This window comes from Phalacrocorax aristotelis, chromosome W (genome assembly GCF_949628215.1).
Source record: "Phalacrocorax aristotelis chromosome W, bGulAri2.1, whole genome shotgun sequence".
NCBI classification, from domain to species: Eukaryota; Metazoa; Chordata; class Aves; order Suliformes; family Phalacrocoracidae; genus Phalacrocorax; species Phalacrocorax aristotelis.
The window spans coordinates 5562396-5585491 of NC_134310.1; the positions used below are offsets into that span (position 1 = coordinate 5562396).

At 46.5% G+C, this 23096-nt stretch overlaps 1 protein-coding gene across 3 annotated transcripts; it reads right to left on the minus strand.

Moving 5' to 3' along the window:
• Positions 1-1609: 1609 nt before the first annotated feature.
• On the minus strand, positions 1610-22466 carry UHRF1 (ubiquitin like with PHD and ring finger domains 1). 3 transcript variants are annotated; one of them, XM_075077591.1, is made up of 17 exons: positions 22448-22466; positions 13837-13999; positions 10758-11021; positions 9832-10004; positions 9154-9369; positions 8158-8264; positions 7782-7968; positions 6960-7083; positions 6765-6872; positions 5864-5968; positions 5209-5315; positions 4237-4399; positions 3996-4133; positions 3502-3610; positions 3225-3382; positions 2788-2886; positions 1610-2110 (listed from the first exon to the last, which is right to left on the minus strand). In XM_075077591.1, exons 2-17 carry the CDS (start codon positions 13987-13989, stop codon positions 1964-1966), a joined length of 2358 nt encoding a protein of 785 aa, XP_074933692.1. In that variant the 5' UTR covers positions 13990-13999; positions 22448-22466; the 3' UTR covers positions 1610-1963. The 3 variants fall into 3 exon arrangements, with proteins under 3 accessions (XP_074933692.1, XP_074933694.1, XP_074933695.1); XM_075077593.1 differs by lacking the exon at positions 22448-22466 and adding an exon at positions 15090-15186; XM_075077594.1 differs by lacking the exon at positions 22448-22466 and adding an exon at positions 14089-14115.
• Positions 22467-23096: the final 630 nt, after the last annotated feature.

Genomic DNA, 23096 nt, shown 5'->3' on the forward strand with positions numbered 1-23096 from the left:
TTTTCAATTAAATTTAAATACCTGAAATGTTTATTTCAAGGTTAGTGTTAACATTAAACTTTTTTTGAAGAGGGCAGATTAAGCAGCAGTTGCACAATTTCACAGCTTCCCCCCCCCCAACACCTTAAATGCCTGTATGTTTTCCTCATTTACTTCATCTGCATTTGTTTACTGAAACCTTGGTGTTTTAATGTATTTCCCTGGTTTGATGAGTTGATGGAGATGCTCACACTACTTGCTATGAACACCTCCCATGTGATGCATGACATGGCTGTTCTAACAATTTTGGTCTTATTCATGAAGTATGCAGGTAATTCCAACTGCCAGTTGATATTTGGATTTTAGTACTATGGAAATTTCATGTAAGTTATGCCTTGAAAAGAGAGATTTGGGAAATCTTTCATTTTTTAGTTGAACATAACATATGCCTTTCACTAGTTCCTAGAATAAAGTATTTTGAAGACAAGATATCAGATTAGTATTTCCCCAATTTCTTTGTAGTAAGAAATAATGATGAAAATAATAGGCCTTAGAAAATAAAAGGCTTAACATAACGGACAATAATACAAAATCCTGCACAAGCAATTAGGTCTGGAAACCTGCTTCAGATAACAAGAATTTCAGGAGAACAGTCAACACTTTCATCTGAAAAGATATTTATTTTGAGAACTTCAACTTGCACATTGTACAAAAAAAAAAACCAACAAATTCAGCAAAAACCCTATAAAACGTTTGTGGTTTTTTTTTCCTAACATATTAACATTATAATTTTAAGAAGGGTAAGAGTTAAGACAACCAAAAATATGCACATTTGTTCCAGTCTGTCTGCAGTAAAGTGTGATTAAAAACATCCCTGTCTTGTTGAGGTATTAAACTGCAAACTTTGGTAATGTTAGAAAAAGACAATCCATTCACAAAAGCAAGCCTTTGCAGTGTCATGTACAACAAACAAAATATTTCATGGAAAAGTCAGAATTGGTTTTTCTCCATTTCCAGGTAGAAATGCAGCAAAACAAAGAAAAAAGTCATATTACCATAATACACCTAGCATTAGGAGGAAACCTGAAAGTTTGCAAATCCATGCTAATCATATACAGCTACAGTGTTACATTTTACCCAAAGAATAAAATCCGGTTGGCAAGTTTAAAAAATTCAGTGCTTATGAAAAAATATATATCTGGTGGTTCAGAGCCCAGTCTTTCAGAAAAGGACAAAAGGCACTTAAGAATGGCTTTAGTATATTCCACAATGGCGTTTCTGGATAGAAGACAGCACCTGGCTGAACAAATAGTTCCCTAATAAGAAAGGAGTCCAACTGAGGTAGTACTTCATATTGCTCCAACCACTTGGCTATACGCAAGCAGCTTCATTTTTTGATGTACAAAATTAGCAGGAAATTGCTTCTGATAGGTTTGTCGAATGTATCAAAAAAACCCAATTCTTTAAAGACATAACAAATACCCACTTGTGGTAAAAAGATCGTATGCCAGGAACCATCTTGTACAAATTGAGCATCAAAATGCTGCCAAGGTGATGCACAATTCTCACTTTATGGCCAAATCCCCAAACATTGAAGATTGTTCTAGCAACCAAGCCATTTTTTAATTTAAAAAAAATTTAAAAAAAAAAGAGGGGGCACAGGGGCACTCTAAGAACTTTCATAATCATTAGCAGCCTTACCGGAAGCACTTTATAAGTCCATTAAAAAATAATAATTCTGTGCTGATGTGTGGCAGTTTTGAGGGGGGGACACCACAAAGTTCAACATTTAGAACAAAAACAAAACCCACAAACATTAAAAAAGGATATTCCTTGAAGTTTATAGTTTTTTAAAAACAAGGAAGACTTTTAAACTTTTGTAGGGGTCTGGGAGAACACAGACTACTTTTTTTTTTTTAAATTAAGCCCATTGAAAACCCATTAATAAGTTTGAATAAAAGAAAATTAGAAGTGCTTTACAGAATCACCGTCCATTGCCGTATCCAGGAAAGAGCTGAGTTAGAACGGTCTGCAGTGTTTCATTCACTTGCATGGTATAATTTTTGCCAAGATCGTAGCGGCAGGCTGGACAACTGTACACATCAGCTTTGAAGGATCTATCCAAACAATCCTGGCGAAGGACAAAAAAAAGCCAATGAGTTAAGGAAAAGTACAGTTTAGCTTATTCTACAAAGCTCCCACTGGAGAGAATGAGATTCCTTTTATACCCTAGTTCACCCAGGTATTGACAGAGCTGAGAAAGGCCAAGAGCAATGCAAGGCTGGCAGCTGGAGAGAAAGCATCCTTCGTGATGTGCAATAGCACATGCGCTTCAACAGAGCAGGCCCGCCACGGACACAGTATATAACTATATGGTAGAGATATTTCATTCAGTTACATTTCTGAAGATCAAAAGTTCCCCTGCAGCTGTTAAAGCTTCTGCAAAAATGCTTCATGCCTGTCTTGAAAAAACAAAACCAAACCCCATACACCCTGTAACAGTCGAACCCATCAGCATCACCTCGCAGTATTACCGAGCCTGCAGAGAAGCTCTCGTCATCTTTTAAAAGAATCGGATAGTAGCTGAACAACAGTGGAACTTTCTTTAAAGCGCAGACTTTTCTGTGCCAAAGAACTTTCATCAAATCATAAAGTTTTCACATATAAACCCAGCCAAAACCAGGACAGAGACTAACCACAGGCAAAAAACCCAAACCCCAGGCACCCGCCAACCTCTCACCACTAAACAAGTCAGCTCAGGGCTCGTTGGCTCAGCAGAACTTGACAGCAGTTTAATCGATTGCTCACCTTGCACACGTTGTGTTGGCATACAGTTGTGACTGGCCGAAACACAACCTCCTGACAGCAGATACACAAGAAGGCCTCTTCAACTTTATTTAGAAATTTCTGTAAAGAGAACGTTTGAACCAATTTATTGCTACTACCCTTGGAAAGATACAGCCAAAAAAAACCTAAACACCCCACATTAAATGCAAGACATCATTTTAGTCACAGAAAGTTTTTCTACAAAGCTCAACAAGATAAAAAAAAGTTATATTTAATAAGTTCTGATAACTGTCTTCTTACTGACCCCAAATACAGCGCTTTAAGGTTATGCTGTGGGTGTCTACACTTAAAAAGAACACTATAGGTCTGAGGCTGTTTAAGACAGCCAAGAGGTTTATGCCTAGGGATAGTATAAAGGCTTGTTGTCACTTCATTATTGGGGGGGAGGCATGATATACCGGTCCGTCTTTGAGAGCTTCTAGTACTTCATTCCACAGTTTTTCATTGGCTTCATCACTTTTTATAAGAGATCTTTGCTGAGATGTCAGCTTGTATGGCTCAACTTTAGGTTTTTTTGGAGTCCCTGTTGGAGAGATAATGAGTTTTTCCTCCCCACCTGAAAGAAAAACAACAACTTCTTAAACAAACAAATCAAAAGCAACCAGAAAAGAATAACTAGGTAAAACACACAAAAACCTACAAGGCTTTCTATATCCACTTGCCTACTCCACAAACCTGCTGATTTCCTTTTCCTCTTTCCTTTCCCCGGGGTATCAAACTCATCTCCATTATTTTCTTTTTCCTTATCTTTGTTTGCAACAGCTTCCAAATACCCTTCAGGATACTATAGGAAAACACAAAACAAAAAGCATCCAATGCAAACACACCGGTTCATAGACTTACAGACCATTACAGGTCGGAAGAACGACCTCTGGAGACCCAGTCCAGGGGTTCTGTTTTAAGCAACGGAGCCTTGCTCTTGCAAAGCGCTTATTCAGACTATAGAAATTCTATACAAGAACGCAAGTTTTGTCCATTTAGCCTCCTGATGTAAAAAGAAAACAAACAACCTACAAGACTGAAAGCACTTGCGCCCCCCTCAGTCTAAGGGGGGGCTGTCTTGATTCTTACTCAAGGATCATCCTCAATAAGAGCATATAATAGAACAATTCCTGCTGTCCACCAAGTCCATTGCCCAGGGTAACCCTGATGATGTTCCAGAAAAGTACCTGCATTGTTAGGCCAAGCTTCTTCATCCTGTCCTTTCCTTCTTTGGTCCAAGGAGCAGGTTCTTCATCATCCCTCCTAAGTAAGTAACGCCACACTAAAAATCCAGATTTCCCTGTCTCAGGCCAGTATTTCACAACCTAAAGAAGATAAATGCAGAAGTCCATCATACACTACCAAAACCCATGGCCAAAGCCAATTTATCCTTCCCTAATTCAGTAGGTGAGTTCAAATCCTTCTTACCTTATATATTCCATCATATCTGTTCCCTTCTACGGGAGCATATTTACTATGTTTGCCTCCTTTTACATTCCTCACCACTCGGACCGGCTTCCCAGCTCTCCAGTCCTTGGCTTCGGCTCCATTTTTGTCATTGATGGGAGCACTGCAGTTCAGAGCCAGAGCTCTGCAAGAGAAATTCCAATCAAGAACTCTTCAGTATCAGCGGGAGGATAAAGCAAAGCAAAGCTCGTGTGGTAAAGCCAGCTGCTAAGAAGTAATAAGTTTAAACAATACTATTTTACTCAGAGCCACACACTGATGCAGTTGAGTACAATGCTAAGAGTAGCCGCGAACTGGCGTTGTGCTGAACCGCAGCAATGGCTACCAAAGAACTGGAAACCGCTGCCTCTTTGCAGATGCAGGAGTCCCTCTGAGTCCCTTCCGAGGAAAAAAGATGTAGCCAAGCTTTTGTTTGTCTTAAGTGGCAACACTTGCAGATACATTGTATAACACCAACAACACCCAGACAGTAATTACGCCTCCTGACTGGGGACCACATTTTGAATAGGTTGGCTATTCGTTACATCACCCTGATGTAACCGCGGGGACCACCTCCTCCACTCAAGTCCATGCTTACTTGTAAGAGTAACAGTTCAGAATTACAAACTATCTGGTCTCCCAAGGTGACCAGTGGCTGCAAAGGTCTTCAGGAGGGAGCATGAAAGCTTCTACACTAATTTACTACTCTGTTCCTTAAGTTTTAGTCAATATTAAACGTAAGACTAATACCATTTACAGTTCAGTTTCATTGATAGTGCACTGTAAGAAGCATTTCCATTGGGCAACTGATCTGCAGCCTACACCTCAGTGGAAACCTAATTTTGACAGTTTTCCCACTGAGCCAGTTACTTTTGATACAAAGACGACAAACAATTTTTCGGGTTGCAGATTGCCAGCTCCTAAGGTTAGGAACAGAGCGCGAATGGTGCCAACCTGTTCATATTGGTGAGTTTTTGATCACAAGACTGTTCCGCTGTGCGTTTATTTCCAGAAAGATCACGCCCTCCGCTCCCTGTATACGTGAAGGAATTTCCATGATCCTGAAACGTATATGGATGGTTTCAACACATTCACAAAAAATAGTTCAATAAAAGCAGAAGAGTCTTTTCATCAAGTAGCTTTAAAACAGTATTCTGAAAAAAGGAAAGATGTGCCCTCCAGTTAAGCCCCCAGACTCAGTCTATGGTCCCCTCTTATACTGCTGAGAGAAGAATCCAGGTGACAACTGTTGCCTTGTCGCAAACCTGAAGAGCGCAGAGACCTCTGCCAAGGGAGCGGCGCACCACTCACTCGCACAGGGTCTGCTGGGAGGTGCAGGGGCCAGCTCCAGGTAAGGACAATGTAACTTGTGCCTCAACGCGTACGCTGGTACGTGGCCCTGCAGGCAGGACGACGACTTAGAACGACCACAGAGATTTGCAGCTGTCTGTTTTACAAGAGTTCTATCGGGCACCCAGGGTGAGGGGGCACAGTGCCATCAGGGTCATTAAATGCCTGATATGGAGTGTAAAAAGTAACTAAGGCCACGACTTTGTGGGTAAAACAAGGTAGATTATTTATGCCCAAGAACCAATCAAGATTCACTTACTATGTCATCTTCATAGCCTCCTGCCAGAACCAAGGAATAGGCGCCGTCGTTACTTCTGCCGTGTATACCTGCTACGTGGGGCCTGTGGACACCAGATTCGCTCACCTGAAAGAAACAGCTTTGCTAGGCAACTACTGTCAGCAGGCTACCAACAGTATGACTGCCCATCGGTCTTGGAACTGAACTAATAGTACTATTCCAGATTTGTTTTGCGTAAGTTACAGGGTGAAACTGCTCTCACCACTATCCTCCAAAGAGCTATGGGTAGAAGGGAGAAAAAGAAAAGTGTCTTTAAAAAAAATAAGCGGTTGAATATTTCAGTAAATTGAACACATGGATATTTTTTATTACACTAATTTAGAAATTTGGATCTTTCTCACTGAGAATGCTATTATTCTTAAATTCCTGGAGCTTTTTAATATCTATATTAAAAAGAAATGTTTGTATAAGGGGATGGGTTTTGAAAGACTTGCAGTAGCAACCTTCACCTCATACTTGAAGAAAACAAGATCTGGATAGGTCAGTGCTTTTAATCCCCAACTTTGTGAGAGAATGAGAAAACCTTCTGTTTAACCTATCTAGGTATTGGACAGAGACCCTTAGCAGGAGACCAAGTGGGAGACACTACTCATCTCCAGAACGAACTACTGGAAGCAAATATGTTTGGTTTGGGGTTTTTCAGTTACCAAAAAAAAGTGCTAAAGAAAAACCACTTGAAACGCCTGGACAATGCAGCATTAGTTATGGAACACTTCATCTAGACAAAGCCAGAATTCTTTCCTTTCTGCACTTACATATCCAGTGACATACACTCCGACATTAACTGTTTCGGGTTTCTCATAAGAGCTGCATCATTCCTGGTTTTCCCTATAGTGGCTCAGGCCAGGATTCAGCTTCATACCTGAACTCTGAACTTCCACATGGTGCCAACCGGAATCCCCGGAATTGGTCCATAGTGGTTCGAGGGGACAATGGTACATTCCTTTGTGCGACCAACACATGCCATGCCCTGTTTCAAAGAGCAAGACCAATCAGCCAAGAATTACAAGGAACTAACACACACTATTCTTCAAAATAAAACGGCTTTTGAACTGACCTTGCCCCAGTCTCTCCGCGAGGATGAATTAGCAGATGCCATCTTTTGTTTCTTTTTACTTTCTTTTAATTTCTCTCCTGCTAAAACCACCTCACTTGCATCATTTCGACATTCAGGGCAATACCTAAAGTCACCAGTCAATGAAAATTAACTAGCAGCAAAGCCTAAATTAAAAGAGAACTTCCTCAAAATATACTGAGTTATAACATTACAATTTCCCCACGTGAAACTAGGCAGGGCACTGAAACAACTCTCCATATGGGAGTTTGGCCTGTATTAGCTAGTGTCCTTGCACAATCTTCTAAGGCATTGCAGATATGTCAGGAAATCAGCTGTATCAAAAATCGTTGTATAAAATGCTTAAACAGGACACAAAGAATAAACCAGTAAATTTCACTATGTGTATATATCTCTATATATCTATCATCATATATATTTCTTACATAAAACAGCGTATGTCACCAGCCTAATATGGCAACGGGGCCTGAGGACTATCTGTAAGTGACCCATAAAAGCCATTACACCAGCTAAGCCTCCTGGCATCTGGTTTGCATTTGGTTTATAGGTAGCTCCAGTTCTCTTTGAACAGGCATATAGACCGCAAAACTAGGAAGCGAAGTTTGAAAGCCACTGGCTTAAAACACACTCTCACTATACTGACGCTTGAGAAAAGCTAAGAAAAAAAAAACCCCAAACAACATAAACATCTCCTCACCTCGTACAGTCACAATATTGCCACCTAAGGGCAGCGTGAAGCCCTAGACCTCTTTCTGCTCCTAATTAGACGGTAATTGCAATACCACACACATACTTAGAACTTACCAATCCTCATCATCCGGTATACTACTAAGGGGAGGGTTGAGGCAGTAGATGTGGAAAGCCATATCACACTCATCACACATTAGCTGTTTATCTGGATCTTGTTTACCTCCACAGATATGGCAAGCACAAATTCTGCAGGTCTTGTTCGGGTTGTCCTTACAAGCTTTACACACAGGTCCATTTTGTCCTGTTAGCAAAAAGAAACCACAGTCTACTTCAGGCTCCAGAAAGTGCCAAGATACGCTGGAAACAGTCAAAGGAGTCACAACTATGAGTGTCTTGGAACTCCTACGCCTTCAATCCTCACAAAGCCAATTAGCAGAATATGACACGGTAAGACCGAGACGTGCAAGAACGAACTATGCAACAGACTCACGTTTTAATGGACAGGCACTAATGGGACAAGCACTGCCTGGTTCTTCAATTTGATAAATTTCGTCCACTAATGTAATTCTGCAGTCATTCAAGGAATCACCAGCATCCCTATAAGGAGAAGTTGATAAAAGTCAAAGAGATCAGACTTCAAAAGTATCATACAGCATGAATTCGCAGCTGTGCACGTACATCGGTGATGCAGACTGGTCTGGTATCAGTCCTGTATCACAAGAAACCTGTTCCAGCATCACACGATCTGGGACAGTGGCACGACAGCATCACCACGAATCAAATAATTTTCATGCAATTAAAGTGTACCCCCTCTTGCCTCAATGCGAATCCAGGCACTTGTAGCATTCAGTTCATCATTAGTAACTGTTCTCCCTCTTTCAGACTAGCTCTTCTCATATTTTAGAGTTAAAAAGTCAAAATCAATGCAGTGAGAGGGAAAAGGGGAAATACTCTGGCAACCCTGTGAAAATTTTATCTGAAACTTTAAAAATAATTTATATACATGATGTTTTCTCCCCCTGAAGGTGAGGGCCCCTTAGATGTAGGCTCTTTTTCTCCTTTAGGAGGGAACTAGAGTAATTTTTCACCATCTCTATAGAGCGAGGGTTCAGTCTACATTATCGTATCTAGCACAAAATATTACACTGAGTTTTCTGTAAGCCCATTCTGGACAGGTAACACAGTAAACAATTCTTCACCTCTTAGCGAATACAGGGCTTGGCATCCTCCCAACACTATGTGAAGCCACAGATCAGCGTGCCCTGGGATTCCTTAGGGTGCCCAATTCCTCCAGTGGAAGTTCATCAAAGGTGCAGCATGACAAAGTCAATCCCCCAACAAGGACAGCCCAGCCTCTCAGCTCTCCCCAGAGCTCACGATGCAACAAAAATGGTGCAGCGTTTTTTTCAGTAGAGCCATTCAGACCTCATAAAAGTTTAAGCAGAGTTGGGGAATTCAGTTTATTCCACATTACGAGTTTGCTTACCCAAGTAAGATCTTTGCATTTATCTCCTTGACCATTTTCGTTTCCCTTTTTTGCAGAATCTCTGCATCGTACCAGAAGCCTCTCTCTTTTGGTTCATCAGGATTATAGTTGACCATCACCACCTGCCCTACTTCTAGCTGGTGCCACTTCAAAATAGTCCGTGCACGAGCCCGTACATCATTCGAACTCAATTCTACGACTCCATTCTCTGGATAACTTGAAGTAGAAGGGAGGCATGGAGGGACAGAGGAGAAAAATCAGATTCAACATCACAAGTTGCTATAAGTGATAGATTTTTTTTACCCAGACAGCTCGGTTTAAGAACCGATGCCACACAACATACCAGAATACCATCATGAATAAAGTCTCCTTCTCCCACACAGACACAGCCAGAACCAGGCAGTCTAACTTTGCTGCTATTGTATCTCATTTAAAACTTGGATAAGGGCATTTCTTATTTCTAAAAACATGATTCCAGCCCACTGGAATTCCAGCTGGAATTCCAACTGCATTGTACAATTACTTGCAATCGTAAGACAAACCTGCGGTTAACAGGGCTCAGCAATGTACCTGCTGTGTCGGCCCAGTTCCGTTTTACCTTGTGGGTCTCTACAATAAGTTTCCCATCAACATTGTGATCCAAACGACTTTATTAGCCAAGAAGGTAACAAAACTCACTCCTCGTATTTCACGTGGTATATTACATCATCTTCAGGAATGGCTGTCGGCTGATCAGGGTCTGTGCAACTGTGGGATGGTTCATTTGTAGTTTTTTTTCTGGTTACATTTACAACCTGGGCTTCAAACCACGCTCCCATATTCATATCTCGAGCGTCGACCAAGTCATTGATCTACAGAAAGCAAAGCATTCAGCTCACCAAAATGGATTTTTAAGTTAAGCATTCATTTCCAAGTCTACCTGAAGATTTGAACAAGTCAAGAACTTCACCATTATCATGATACTTAATAGATCATTTTGAAAATTAAGATTGCCTTTGCCTTCCCGCTCCTATCGTGCACCCCTACAGTCGTCTCAGGTTGAGCCTATAAGGCTAAAAATCTGTTCTACACCACCACGCGTACAGCTTTCTTAGCTAGTACAAACCATTATTAGTTTGTCTATAACAGACTTTCAGAACTGACTTGCTCATAGTCTGGCAAAGACATCACTAGATCTGTAATAAAATCCATTGACACATACAAGTAAAATGATTCGGAACAGCTGGCTGAGATTCTTTTGTTCATTCAAGAAAGTTTTGGCTTTGACAAACGCAGCAACTCCAAGCAAAAATATTAGGAAAATTTTTTAAATCAAAACAGGCACTCTGGATGCCTTTTTTTTTTTAAATCAATGTATTGTAGTTTTAGTTAAAAGGGTAAACCGAAAAATAAAATATTTTGACCTACAACATGTTGCATTTAATTGGTTTGTGGGTTGGTTGGTATTTTTTTGTTTGTTGCTGTTGGAGGGTTTAAGAAAAAGAGGGGGAAAAAAACATCCACACAATTGGGGCATGAAAAATTTTCAGAAATCCTCAACTGCAGAGAAAGAATTCAACTCCTGAAATGCAGTTTGAAGTAATCTTAGTTTTTTAAGGACTCACCTTATAGAGGCCAAACCCCGGGTCAGTCCAGTCAGACTGCACCGCTGTGCTCGGCTGCCCCTCCAGTTCCATGGCACCTTCGCCATTGTGAGAGCTTTTGTCGGATTCACTTTGGCCTGAGCCACAGCCAGAGTCTGTGTCGGAGAGTTCAGAATCCTTTTCCTTACTAACAGCAGGAAGCACTGCTGGGCTTTGTCTGACCAAGAGTTGAACAATATCATTCAGTCCAACGCTGTAATCAAAAAGGGAATGACCATCTTCCATCTGCAGGGGATGCATCAAAACAATCTGGTTATTTCACTCAACGGAGGTTTTCCCGTTCAAAACCGCTCATTGTGCTGTAATGGTCACTATGTGCCAAGACCGACCACATTGCTTGCAGACCATTAACAATCAAGGAACTTGGCAGCTCTTCAGCATCACAGTTACTTATAGATTGTTATTCTTACTATTTAAAACATTCTTTTTTCAACAGTCTCTACAAGCGCGAACAAGACTTCCATGCTGCGGTGGACTTGCAAACCTTTACAGATCGCCTAGAACACAGTGGCTTAGTCTACCAAGGTAGCATCACCTGCCTTAGCGATACCAACTCTGGGAAGAAGGACCGAGAGGACTACAGATCCCCTACTTTCCTATCAGGATTTAGAGCTCCACATTACCTACAGACTCAAAAGTTCTTTCTTCCATAACTCAGACACATCCCATAACACCAACATTAACACAAACTGGTCTTTATATTCTAATTGTGCGTGTTCTAGATCATCATCACAACATCGCCGTGTTAAACGCAGCATTAAGGAGAAGCCAAAGAGTTAATCGCCCACTTTTCTCCAGGCAAGCACACCATTTTTTCCATTGAAAGTAAAATCAAAAAAAGATCCAATTCAACTTGAAACTACCCAATCACTTTTTAGCATAGGCAGGCACATCCTAATTTCACACCCTCTCTAATTTTAAGAGAGTTTATTTTGCAAGTCTGGGTTTGTATGTAGTCAAACCAAGACCCGACCCCTGCGAAGAGGAAGAAGAGTACAGAGGAGCAAACAGGTCTCTCAATTACCTTTCAAGAGCTCTGAGGAGCACTACCATTTTAGAGTTAAAATGTAGTACTGGAGACCACAGTGCAGTTAGAAGTTTAGACAAGCTTCACCACATATTTAAGGTCTGACTAAGAAATTACACAGGAAATGATTGTCCCCTTCTAGCCCAAACCACCAGAAAAAGCAATCCCAGAGCTTTGTTCTCTATCAGTGGGAAACCGAGCAAAACCACAAAAATTTACACTTCACAGGAATCACTATGCTAATTCAATTCTGATTTATGGCTTAAAGTAGCTATGGAACAATCCCTGGAAATCTGACTGTACAGGAAGTGATCTGGACTTTTTCTGGTTTAGAGATGAAAACTCATTGAGATACACAAGAACAAACCAGAAATCAGTTGTTTCTTCCTAACAAAGAGACAGTATCACAGACAGGGTATTGTTATCAACAGTAGCTATCACAAGCGACAACAGGTGCAAAGAGAAATGGAAAAGCGGAGAACACAAACAGGACATGAAACCGCAGGAGTTCAAAGGACACTCTGAAAGAAGCACCAGCACCTGAAGATGCACCTCTAACAAAGGAGGCGGGTCTTTTAATTAACGAGTACTTTCCCATCATCATCTTAGAATTTTAACTAAGAAGAATTTGAACATTTCTAATGATTCAAAAAGCCAGACAAAGCACAAACAAGCGCAGCAGGAGGATGATGATTAAGAGTGGTTAGGTCACACTGGATAAGTATTTCTGTTTAAAACCACGCCTAAACTAAGAACTACTGAAGTTACACAAAAAGGAATTATCATTGTAAGGCAAGTGCATCCTTACTGGAAAAGAGTCCCTACTTCCATTGAAAGTCCGTTTGACCTTAGCTACCTGCACACACATCAGCGTAAGCAAGGCTGACAGCTGGGACATACCCAGGACCAATCCTCCCTTATCACCCCATCTACAGCCACAAATAGTCACTAGCACAGGAGAAACGAGGTGACACAAGCCCTTCAGAGGTGCTTCGTGCTCCTTTGTGCACAAGCCTCTTTTTTTAAACTATTACCACTACCCAAGCTTGTGAGATTAAAGCTAGTCCAGGTGTAGCTCCATATCCTACAGTCACACCTGCTAATTATAACGTCCAGCTAGCTCTAGTCTTCCCAAAATGGAGGGAAAAGTGGAAAAAAAAAAGGCAACTAGAAGAAATCGTCTAACTCCACCCACCTCACAGTATTCCAACTGCAGTCAAAAGTACCCCGCTATCTCTGAAATTAGTTTCTTTGAACAACCAACCACCAATTCAGAAGTTTCTTTAGCATGAAGGTTTAGCAATGCAGTACTACGCAGGATATGGAAAAAGTGTTTGAAAAGGGTTTCAAGTTGTCTTTAGTACTGATTTAGATATGTTATTTATTTACTCATGTGGAAGAAAGTAGTTGTACAACTGCGATGGTTAACACACTGTCAAGAACGTACTACTGAGCCGCTCGAGACTTTGCAGCGAGCTCTGCGCCGAATGAGGTTTTGATATAAGAGCAGAAGAACCCAAGAAAATCACGAGCTGCTATTCTAATTTAAAGAAAAATAGGAAACGGGATCGTTACGGCTTTCAGAGGGGCAAAACCCACAAGGCTTGAAAATTTTAAGCGCTAGACCACAAAACCCCCTGGTAACACGTGCATTTCCAGCGACTTTGCAAAGGCGGTGTCGAGACAGAAAAGCAACACCTTGGGCGAGAGAAAACCCTTTGCAACTTAAGGAAAAAAAAGCCCACTATCTTGCTGACTCCTCTCCTTACAGACCCAGCCTTCGGGCAGCGCGGAAGGGAGGCCGGGAGTCACTAGATGGCAGCAAAACAAGCCATTTTCATGCAATTAAAAGAAAATTAACTAAAATACCCCTCCCCAACTGGCGGGGGGCAGAATTTAGGGGGGCGAGAGGGGCCGGGGGAGGGGCCGCAGCAGCCTCAGCGGCTGCGGGCCCCCCCGCCCTCTTCAGCTGAGGGTCTGAGGCTGTCAAACGTCCCCCCGCCGCGCCGGTACCTGCTTTCCGCGGTAGAAAAGACGTTGCCGGTGAGGTTCGACACCGAAAACCTCGTGTATCCGCAGCCGCAACCCCTCCACTTTGGTGAGTTTGGAGAGCGAATCCACGCGGTGGGTCTCCTTCCCGTCCATGGTGCGCACTTGGATCCACATGGCGCCGGTCCTGCTCGCACCGGGGAAGAACGAAGCTGTTAAAACGCCGGTACCCGCCGAGTCCGGCCCGCTGGGAACGGTATCAATGAGACCGCTCACCCTACCGCGCCGTCCCGGCCCCGCCGCCCGCCCCGCCAGCCAGCCGGCCGGCCCGCCCTCCCTCAGCCCCCCACGCCCCATTGGTCCACAACCCGGCCGGTTCCAACATCGATTGGTTACTGGAGGCTTAGTCCCGCCCCTCCCACGCTCAGCCTAACGTGTTTGGTTGCGCCTGTACCTCTCGGCCGCCTCGCGGGCGGGCGGCGCGCGCCAACTGTATCTCGCGCCACAATTGAAAACGCTCCCTCCGCTCTCGCGCGGGACTCGCCCCCCCTCGCCCGCGGCCAAAGTCTCGCGTGATTATGCAAATGATACGGACGGTCTTAAAGGAGCCGTCACCAGCCGGTGGTCCCCCCACCCTCCCACCGCGGCCCAGTGGGAGGTCCCCAAAGGGGGGGGGAAACGACACACACGGGGGGACAGCGGGGCTGCCCATCGCGCCGCGGAGGGCACCGGCAGCCCCGCAACCCGCGCGCCCACCCCGGGGCCGGGGGGGGGAGGGCGGGGTTGGGGTGTCGCTTTCGTTCCGACCGCGAACAAAACCGGGGAGTGTCAGCGATCCCCGCCGCCCCCGTCCTCAACAGCCCCCAAAGCCAAGCGGGGCGATGCCGGACCGCGCCCCGCCCGGCCACCGGTACCGCCGATCACCGCCGCTCCCGGTCACACCCACCCTCCCGCCGTTCCGTTTCGGGGGACGGGGTGGGGGGGCGGCGCGGGGGGGTGTCGGTACCGCTGCCAAAACCCCCAAGCGATGCATTCCGCCAACCGGCACCTGAGCGCTCACCCCCCCGGGGAGACCCGCCGAGAGCCGGGGGCAGCAGCGGACCCGCGCACCGGCAGCTGTCACCGGCTCGGGCGCCGCTCCCCGCAACGCCCCCGGCGCGGAGCAGGGGAAAAACCCCTCCGCCCCCCCTTCCCCGCCGCCGTCCTCCCTCTCCTGGTGCCACCGGCCGCCCCCCGTCCCGCGGCGGGCTGGGGGAGGGCGGCCCGGCGGGACTCACCGCCGTGGGGGTGCTGGAGGCCGGTGCCGCGCTGCGCCCCGCGGCCGCCGCCCGCGCTCTCCCCGAGCTTTGGAGTTTGGCGCGGAAAAGCCCCGTGCGCGGCGGGCGGCCGCCCATTGGCCGCCGCTGGCGGGAACGAGCGGGAGGGGCGGGGCCGCCGCCGCCGCCTCCCGGGAGCGCTGCGCCGCGGGGGTCGGGGGGGAGACACGGGACACCCCGCGGAACGGGCGGCACCGGGGATCCCCGGTGAGCAGTCCCGCACGGCGCCCCCCGCCCCGCTGCTGGGAGGGTCGGAGGGGGGGCAAAAGCCCCCCCCCAATTCCCGGGCGGGCTCGACCACCGGGAAAGCCTTTCACTCTCCGGAGCGACGGCCGCGGTGCCGGTTATTGTTCTAAAACCCGGGCAACGGAGAGGCCTGCAGAACGATTCCCGCTCCGACAGCTGCCCTCCCAATGCACCCCCTCACCCGAGGGGTCCCGTGTCCCCCCACCCCGGGGGGAGCCCCAGGCCCTGCTTTGATGCGAATAATGCAAATAATCCGCCAAAGGCCTCTAACTTCCCAGGCCGTTAGCTCCGGGTGCCTCCAGGTGGCTTCTGGGGCGTGCATAGGGCCCCCCATGCAGGAAAACGTGGCCTGGGTGACACACGGCAAGGACGCGCGCGTGGCTGCGCCAGCCGACAAAAAGGGCTGCTCCAGGAGGATGTTTTTCCCCCGAAACTACTAACGCTACAAGGAAATTAAAAATTATAAAGTTTGCTGAAGGTGGCCATTGGATGGAGTAAACTGTAAGCAGGGGATTACCAGGAGGTTTCTGAGAATTGTCAGCTTCAAAAGAAGGATAAAAGCATGAAAACTGGCGGTTGTGGGGGAGAGGCCTCCAGGCGGGAAAGCAGGAATGGCAGCGGGTTCGGCGCTGCCAGAACAGCTCCGCCGACACTGCAACCTGCCAAGGCCCTGCAGAGCCGCTGTCCTGCCTCCACGGACAAAGAGAACACGAGGCACACTGAAGATAAATGCAAAACAGTATTTCCTGTGTTATACCCCCCTTGCACCCACAGAGCTAACCTCTCACGTTAAAAAATACAAAATCGGAGGGATGTAGCGCCCACTCAGCCCCCCCGATTTGCAGACTGCTGTAGAGAATGCATACAGCGTGCGAAAGCCTCCTAAGCGGCGCACGCCTCCTCCTCCCTCCCCTCCTTTAGGATCTGTTGGGGATCCCACAGTTAAGCCACAGATCACAGGTTGAAAGTCACTGGCCTAGATTAGGTTAGTACCAAAGGTTAGGCATGTGTCAATGTACAAAAGCCTTGAATGTGACCTGCAGCAGTCAGCCTTCATTTCCTCCCAGATCTGAAGCCTTTGCCTTGCCAGAAAGTCATTTTTTCCCCTCGTAGATGCGCTACAGTCTTAACTGTGACCAACCGCAGCAGCCAGCCCTTCCCGCAGCCTGAGAGGGTTCTCAGACGTTACAGACCTGGCAGGGAGCAGGAGGAAAGGCTGAGCATTGGAAAAACTATTTTCACCTGTATAAGAGCAGGTCATACAGCTAAAGCACCTTGGCTGTGGATCTCCTAGCCTGAACTTCAAAGCAGTGCTGCTTACCAGCACACCTGGATCCATACTCTGCCACCCACACAAGTCCCGTGTCCAGCAGAGCAGAGAGCCCACATCCCTCCTGACGGCCAGATACAAGAGAGTTTGACGACAGACTTTCACTACCCTCTTTCAGACTTTTTTTACACCTCTCCAGAAGTGCCACAAGAAGCTCAAAAAAAGCCACTTTAAGATACAGACCTGACCCTTCCCTCTTTGAGCCCTCTGGGTCCCATAAGCTGATGCCCAAGGACTGTATCTGTGAACAGTTGGCTATCCGTGTCACACATGCTCGGACGCTAAATGTATTTCTGATGGCACCTTATTGCCTTGCATTTGACCCCCCCCCATATGCCCCATTAGGGTCCCAACTCATGTCCACTTAAGAACTATATATACACGTATCCGAGCGTGTAACACATGTACATCCTCTTACCCTTGGCAGTTCCCATCACTGCGCAGGGAATGCAGCCTTACTGTAAGACACGGACTGTTCAAGAAAAAGGCTCCAGCCAGTTGCTGCATATGACTAGTAGCATCCCTAAGACAATCATAGTCAGAAAACAAGAAGCCCACTTTCTTGAGAAACTTTTACTCATTCAGTGAATCCACGTACTGCAAAAACTGTGCTGCATCCTACACACTGTTCAGTTGGGTCTGCAGATCGCTTAAAATAAGGCTCAATTCTAGATCATTCTAGCAGTGGAACACTGATTTCATTAGAGGTTAAATCATATACGCTCTCCTTTTAAGGTCCTCTCTTCTATTAAAACAAGAACATTGCCAGCGTAACTTACAGAGAACTTGGTGTCAGTGGGATAAAGCCCTGGGAGCTTCAGGTTTCCACAGACTGTCAGAAAAAAGAACGCGACTTGGATATATTGCAGTTATCTAAGAGGCTGAGTGTTTGTTTCCTCCCTTTCAGATTGTTTGAGGCATTTCTTTTCTTTGGAGTTACAATTCTGATTGAAAACACTGTTCTGCCATCTGGTAAATGCCCCATGCTGCGAGGAAACAATATCTCGGCTCCCCTGCCAGCAGGGATATCCAGTTCAGTTTATGAAAACTTAAAGCATTGTTGAATTCCTTTGCAAAAAGATGCAGTGAGCACAACAAAATCCTAACAGTCTCCCAGCCCATGGAAATACCGTTCAAAGCAAAGTTCTGGCACAAGGTTTTAGGAGAAACAAAAGTCCAGGCATGTACATAGGAACTGCCAGCTGATAAACATCATTAAAACAAGTCTTGGATGAAGAAGAATTGACAGCTGGTCTTATCAATTCCAAGGGGGCCAAATTTATCCTTGGGTAGGCAGCACAGTCTCCCCGTCACAGTTACTATGATTCATGCTCCATCCTTAAAATGCCTATACAGCAGTTTCTGGGAAAAATAGCAGGGGGGCTGGTCCCGTAAAACCACAAGAAGCATCACAAGAGGTACAAACCCCCTAAGGGTTTGAAAGGCTCATGGTAATAGCAATTTGCTTAGCTTGCAGAAGGCTGGCTGGGTTCAGGAATGTGCACCTCTGCTCCTTCAGCTCGCCTCCCTGGCTCCCTTCCACACTCACCAGCAGAAGAGGCCACATCTGCTTTGTCCAAGGGACTGTCCGAGGCTCTGAAATCATCCCAGCCATAGTGGAGATGCATTTACTGTTGCAAGAATCCCTTGGCAATCATGAAGGACACGTGCAAGGCCAGGTAAGGGAAATAGACTATTCTACCTCTTACTGGGGTGCATTAAAAGGAGTGAGGCCAGCAGGGCAAGGGAGGTTCTCCTCCCCCTCTGCTCTGCCCTAGTGGGACCACATCTGGAGCGCTGCTCCAATTCTAGGCTCCCCAGTTCAAGAAGGACAGGGAACTGCTGGAGCAAGTCCAGCACAGAGCTACCAAGATGATCAGGGGCCAGGAGCATCTCCCTTATGAAGAAAGGCTGAGGGACCTGGTCTTGTTCAGCCTGGAGAAGAGAAGGCTGGGGGGGACCCATCAATGCTTATAAATATCTGAAGGGCGGGTGTCAGGATGATGGAGCCAGACTCTTTCCAGTGGTGCCTAACGACAGGCCAAGGGGCAACGGGCACGAGTTGGAACATGAGAAGTTCCACTTAAATATGAGGAAAAACCCCTTCCCTGTGCGGGTGCCAGAGCAGTGGCACAGGCTGCCCAGAGAGGCTGTGGGGTCCCTTCCCTGGAGACATTCACACCCCGCCTGGACGCGGCCCTGTGCCCCTGCTCTGGGTGTGCCTGCTCAAGCAGGGGTGGGACGGGATGATCTCCAGAGGTCCCTACCAACCCCCACCATTCTGGGATTTTGTGATACCTGACAGAGGTGGAAAAAATGCCAAGAACTGCCCCTTTGCCCCAGGTAGCTATTCAATGGCTTGCCCATCACTCGTAGGTGAATGTCCTCATAAAAAAATCATTGTTTGATGTGCAAATAACTTAATTCTGGTTTCCTCCTTTTTTAAAAGAAATAGTTTGGGTTTTGTGGAGCTTGGAAATCATCGCTCAGATGTGGAAACCAAGGCAGGAAAACATGGGTCCCAGAGCAGAACTACCCGAGCTGGGGACACAGTGCTCATGTTCTCATCTAGGGCCTTAACGTTCTACGACTCAACATCCATGAACTCCCATCACTTTGCTGAACCTTCTTCCTCTTAGTGTTTAAGTGACACCTTAACTAAATTCTGCCACCTCTGTCCTGGGGTTTGCACTATGTTTCTCTTCTAGCACATGTTCGTTGTATGGCTCAACCCCCTGAGCCGTAGGAAGCGCTCTGAGAGCCAGGGCTCCCTGAACTGGGATAACTGGTCAGAGAAAATCAAGATAGCTAGAACATGCTGCTTTGAACCATTTTTTGGCCTTCCTTCCAGGTGCTGACATTTATGCTTTTACATGTGCAAACATGTATTCTTTGTGTAGCTGCTCACAAGGACTAGTGACAATTCAGTCACACCATGCAACGTAGCGAGAGCTTTCCCCTGGGTTAAACAGCAGGACCTATATGTAAGGCCAAGCGGTCTCAGCGGGTGTGTTCAAGTTTCCACGTGCATTGGGATGATACACAGTCATGCTGCATCCAGCAACAGGAACTCAGCAGATTTCATTTTCCTCTCCCTCCATGCAAAGCTCTTTGCTGACATAATCTGAACAAGAAGCAGTTTCTCTCTGCTGCTTCAGATTTCCCTGGGGAAAAAAATATTCACCCTTGGTGAAACCACTGTCTGCACAATAGATATTGACAACAGGTTAAGCAAATACATTTAGAACATGTTATTTATTTTGCACTCAGTTGTCCTGTACGAGATCTTCACCACTTTTCAGAGGACCAAAATGAAAGAGATGATGCTGGAGTCCAGGACAAATGCTGCTCTCTGTAATGCTCCTACAGTTTCCAGAACGACTGGGGTAAAGCTAGCCAAACTCCAAGACTGGGAGTGCAAAGGAAGCCTGTCTTTCTGATTACTGGCGAGGCAAGAGTAGGGCTCTCAGCAATGGCCTGACGTGGAGAGGACACACTTAGCAGGCCCAGATGACATCCACTCTCTCATCTATCAAAAACCAACCAGCATTATGTTAACCCACCCCACCTCCACCTAATATATGAGGCAAGGGTGCAGCAGAGGAGGGAGAAGCAGACAGCTGGGTAGAAAACCAGCCTGTAGTCTGAAAACCAGCAGAAAGGTGAACTGGAAGACTGGGAGAGCAGCCAAGAATCCACCAGGCTGTTCCCTGCTGTGAGGGCAAAGCCGCTGCGGCTCAGGGCAGGAACCTGCTAGGGTAGGTAAGCTGCTGGAAGGGAAGCAGGGGCTGGGAAACCCTCAAGGTGAAATGGGCAGCCAGGCAAGTCCTGTTTCTGCTGATGCAGGGTGAGGGCAGCAGAGAGCTGCAGCACACCCTGAGCTAGGGAAGCGCTTTGAAGACATGGGGAGACAAGGGAGGTTTGTTAGGAGGCAAGAGCTGGGCTGAAGGTTTTGGTACCTCAACGGAGAATTGTTTTCAGAAGGCCATAGTACTTTGAAGGCCATTGCCTTCGGAGATTGTCGTGCAAAGGTTGGTGAAAGAGACAACAGATGGGTAGCGTAGGACTGGATCCACCAAGGAGGCTCATTCTGCCACAGCCTTGTCTCCATCACTCTGCTCTGGAACCAGAGACCCCGCGCTGCAGGAGCAGCTCAAGGACACCCAGCGTTCCTTCAGACTGTGGCCTTAGATGACGCTGCTGTGAGGAGCACCAACAACTGCTGCAGCTGACAGGAAGCTGGAGTGTGAGGGAGAAAGAGTGCTTTGAGTTGATGTTACCAGCCAAAAATATTTCTGCAACTGCTACCCCCAAGGACTGCTCACTCCCAGCAAGGGGAAGTGGTGGAGGAGAGGAAGACAGGAACATGAGAAAGCATAGCCTCCAGCCAGTGGAGACAGATGGGGCTGTTAGCAAACTTCTTATGGATCTTGCACAGCAATAAATGGCAAAGACACAGGCTGACTTGTCCCCTCAGTGGGCTCCAGATGACACTGTGCTGCAGCCGCTAGAAGAGGAACACCTGAGCTCAACAGTACAGAGCTTCTCAAGCAGCTTGCTGGAAGCCCAAGGGCTTTGCTTGACTTAACTGAGCAACAGAAATCAAAACAACACATGCCTCAGCCTTGAATCATCTTTTCTCGTGCCCGTGTCTGCCCTGGGGAAGGTGACCATGGCATTGTGACAGGTTACTAATGGAGTAAATGCCATGGAAGATCAACGAGATCATTTCCTTTGCAGTAGACGAACACTTGCAGATGGGGCACTTCAGTGTCACGTGTGGCCTCTGGTCCCCAAAGAGACGATTTTGAGCTGTGACGCACCACAGAGCAGGGAAAGGAATTGGGCCTAACAGCGAGGACTTAACATAAGGGCCTGATGCCCCAAATCCTCCACATACCGGCATGCTTTCCTCTCAACAGAGATCCAAGAAGGACTGAGACAACTGAGAAGCATGTAGCTGGAGGGGCCTCGCCCGCATGCAGACAGCAGGACACAGCTGAAACGAGCTGTAAGCTAGCAGGAGGGCTGCAGAGAGCGGGGATTCCTGCCTGCTGACAGGCATGGGAAATGGGGTTGCATCTGGGCATCACCAGAAGGATTCTGCCCCGTGTCTTGATGATGCAACATTTGCACAAAGGCCACAGTTACTGACATGATGCTGCCTTTTGATGGAAGCGCTGCCCAGTGCCACAGGGCTTGTTCACTCCAGCCTCTTTCTCTCCAACTCCCTTTCTCTTCCCCAAACATGTTTCTCTGCTTCCTCCTACGCCCTTCCCATGCCCACCAAACTTCTTAGAATTGATTTTATCTCTGCTTTAAGTACATGGCATTTATACAGTAACAAGAATCACAAAAATGATCACGCAAACCTTTGCTCTGAAATTGCCATCTCCAAACTTTCAGTGTTCTGATGTTGCAGGCAGGTCTTCCACTGAGCAGGAGCTCCAAGCATTCTTATTTTGATCTAAACTAAAGCTACACTTTAGATATTAAACATCATCTCATTAATTATAATTACTGGTTGCCTCAAGCAAACCACTTGGCACTTCTGCTCATTCATCTGTGCCACACTGCAATCCACATGAAGGTGCATCGTGCAGGTGGTACTGTTTTGCCCACTTAGGTGATGAAATATAACCTGCTTCATGAGACTTTCACCATCACCACCACAACTGGCCTGGCCTACTCAGGCACTTCACACCCATGAACTAACTGGCAATTTGCATCGTTGACACTTTACCTGAGGGTGCAGCCACTGTCCATATACGGGCCAAGATTCAGAAGAAACATAGAACTAATTTATTGATTCCTGGTTCCTGAAAAAAAATATTTCAGAAGACAGACAAGAAAATCCATTCTTTCCCCTACACACATCACAACCTATAAAAGCCACCATGTGATCACCTGCTGATCAGCTTAAGTTTTAGTACAAGTCACTGAACACTTGAAAACTGCAATTTACCCTGTGAAGGGAATGAGATCAAAGGAGGGACCATGCACTGCCACAGAGTTTGTTAGATGAAAGGTTCCCAGGTGATGCTGGAATATGAAGTTTATGACACACCGACAAATACACAAAAAGTCATTTCAGCAGCTGTTGTGGTTTAGTGGCAGCTCAGCCCCACACAGTCGCTCGCTCACTCCCCACTGGTAGATGGGGGAGAGAATCAGAAGGGTAACGCTCGTGGGTTGGGATAAGAACAGTTTAATAGTTAAAATTAAAAGAAACAACAGTAGAAATGCAATGTAAAGGAGAACAACGAGAGGCGCAAAGCCCCGGGGGAGGGGGGAAGGGAGGGGAGAGGGGGAACGAACCGCCGAAACAAACCGCACGCGCCGCAGCCACTCGCTGCCTGCCGACCCGACGCCGCGCCGCCTCCGCGCTGCCA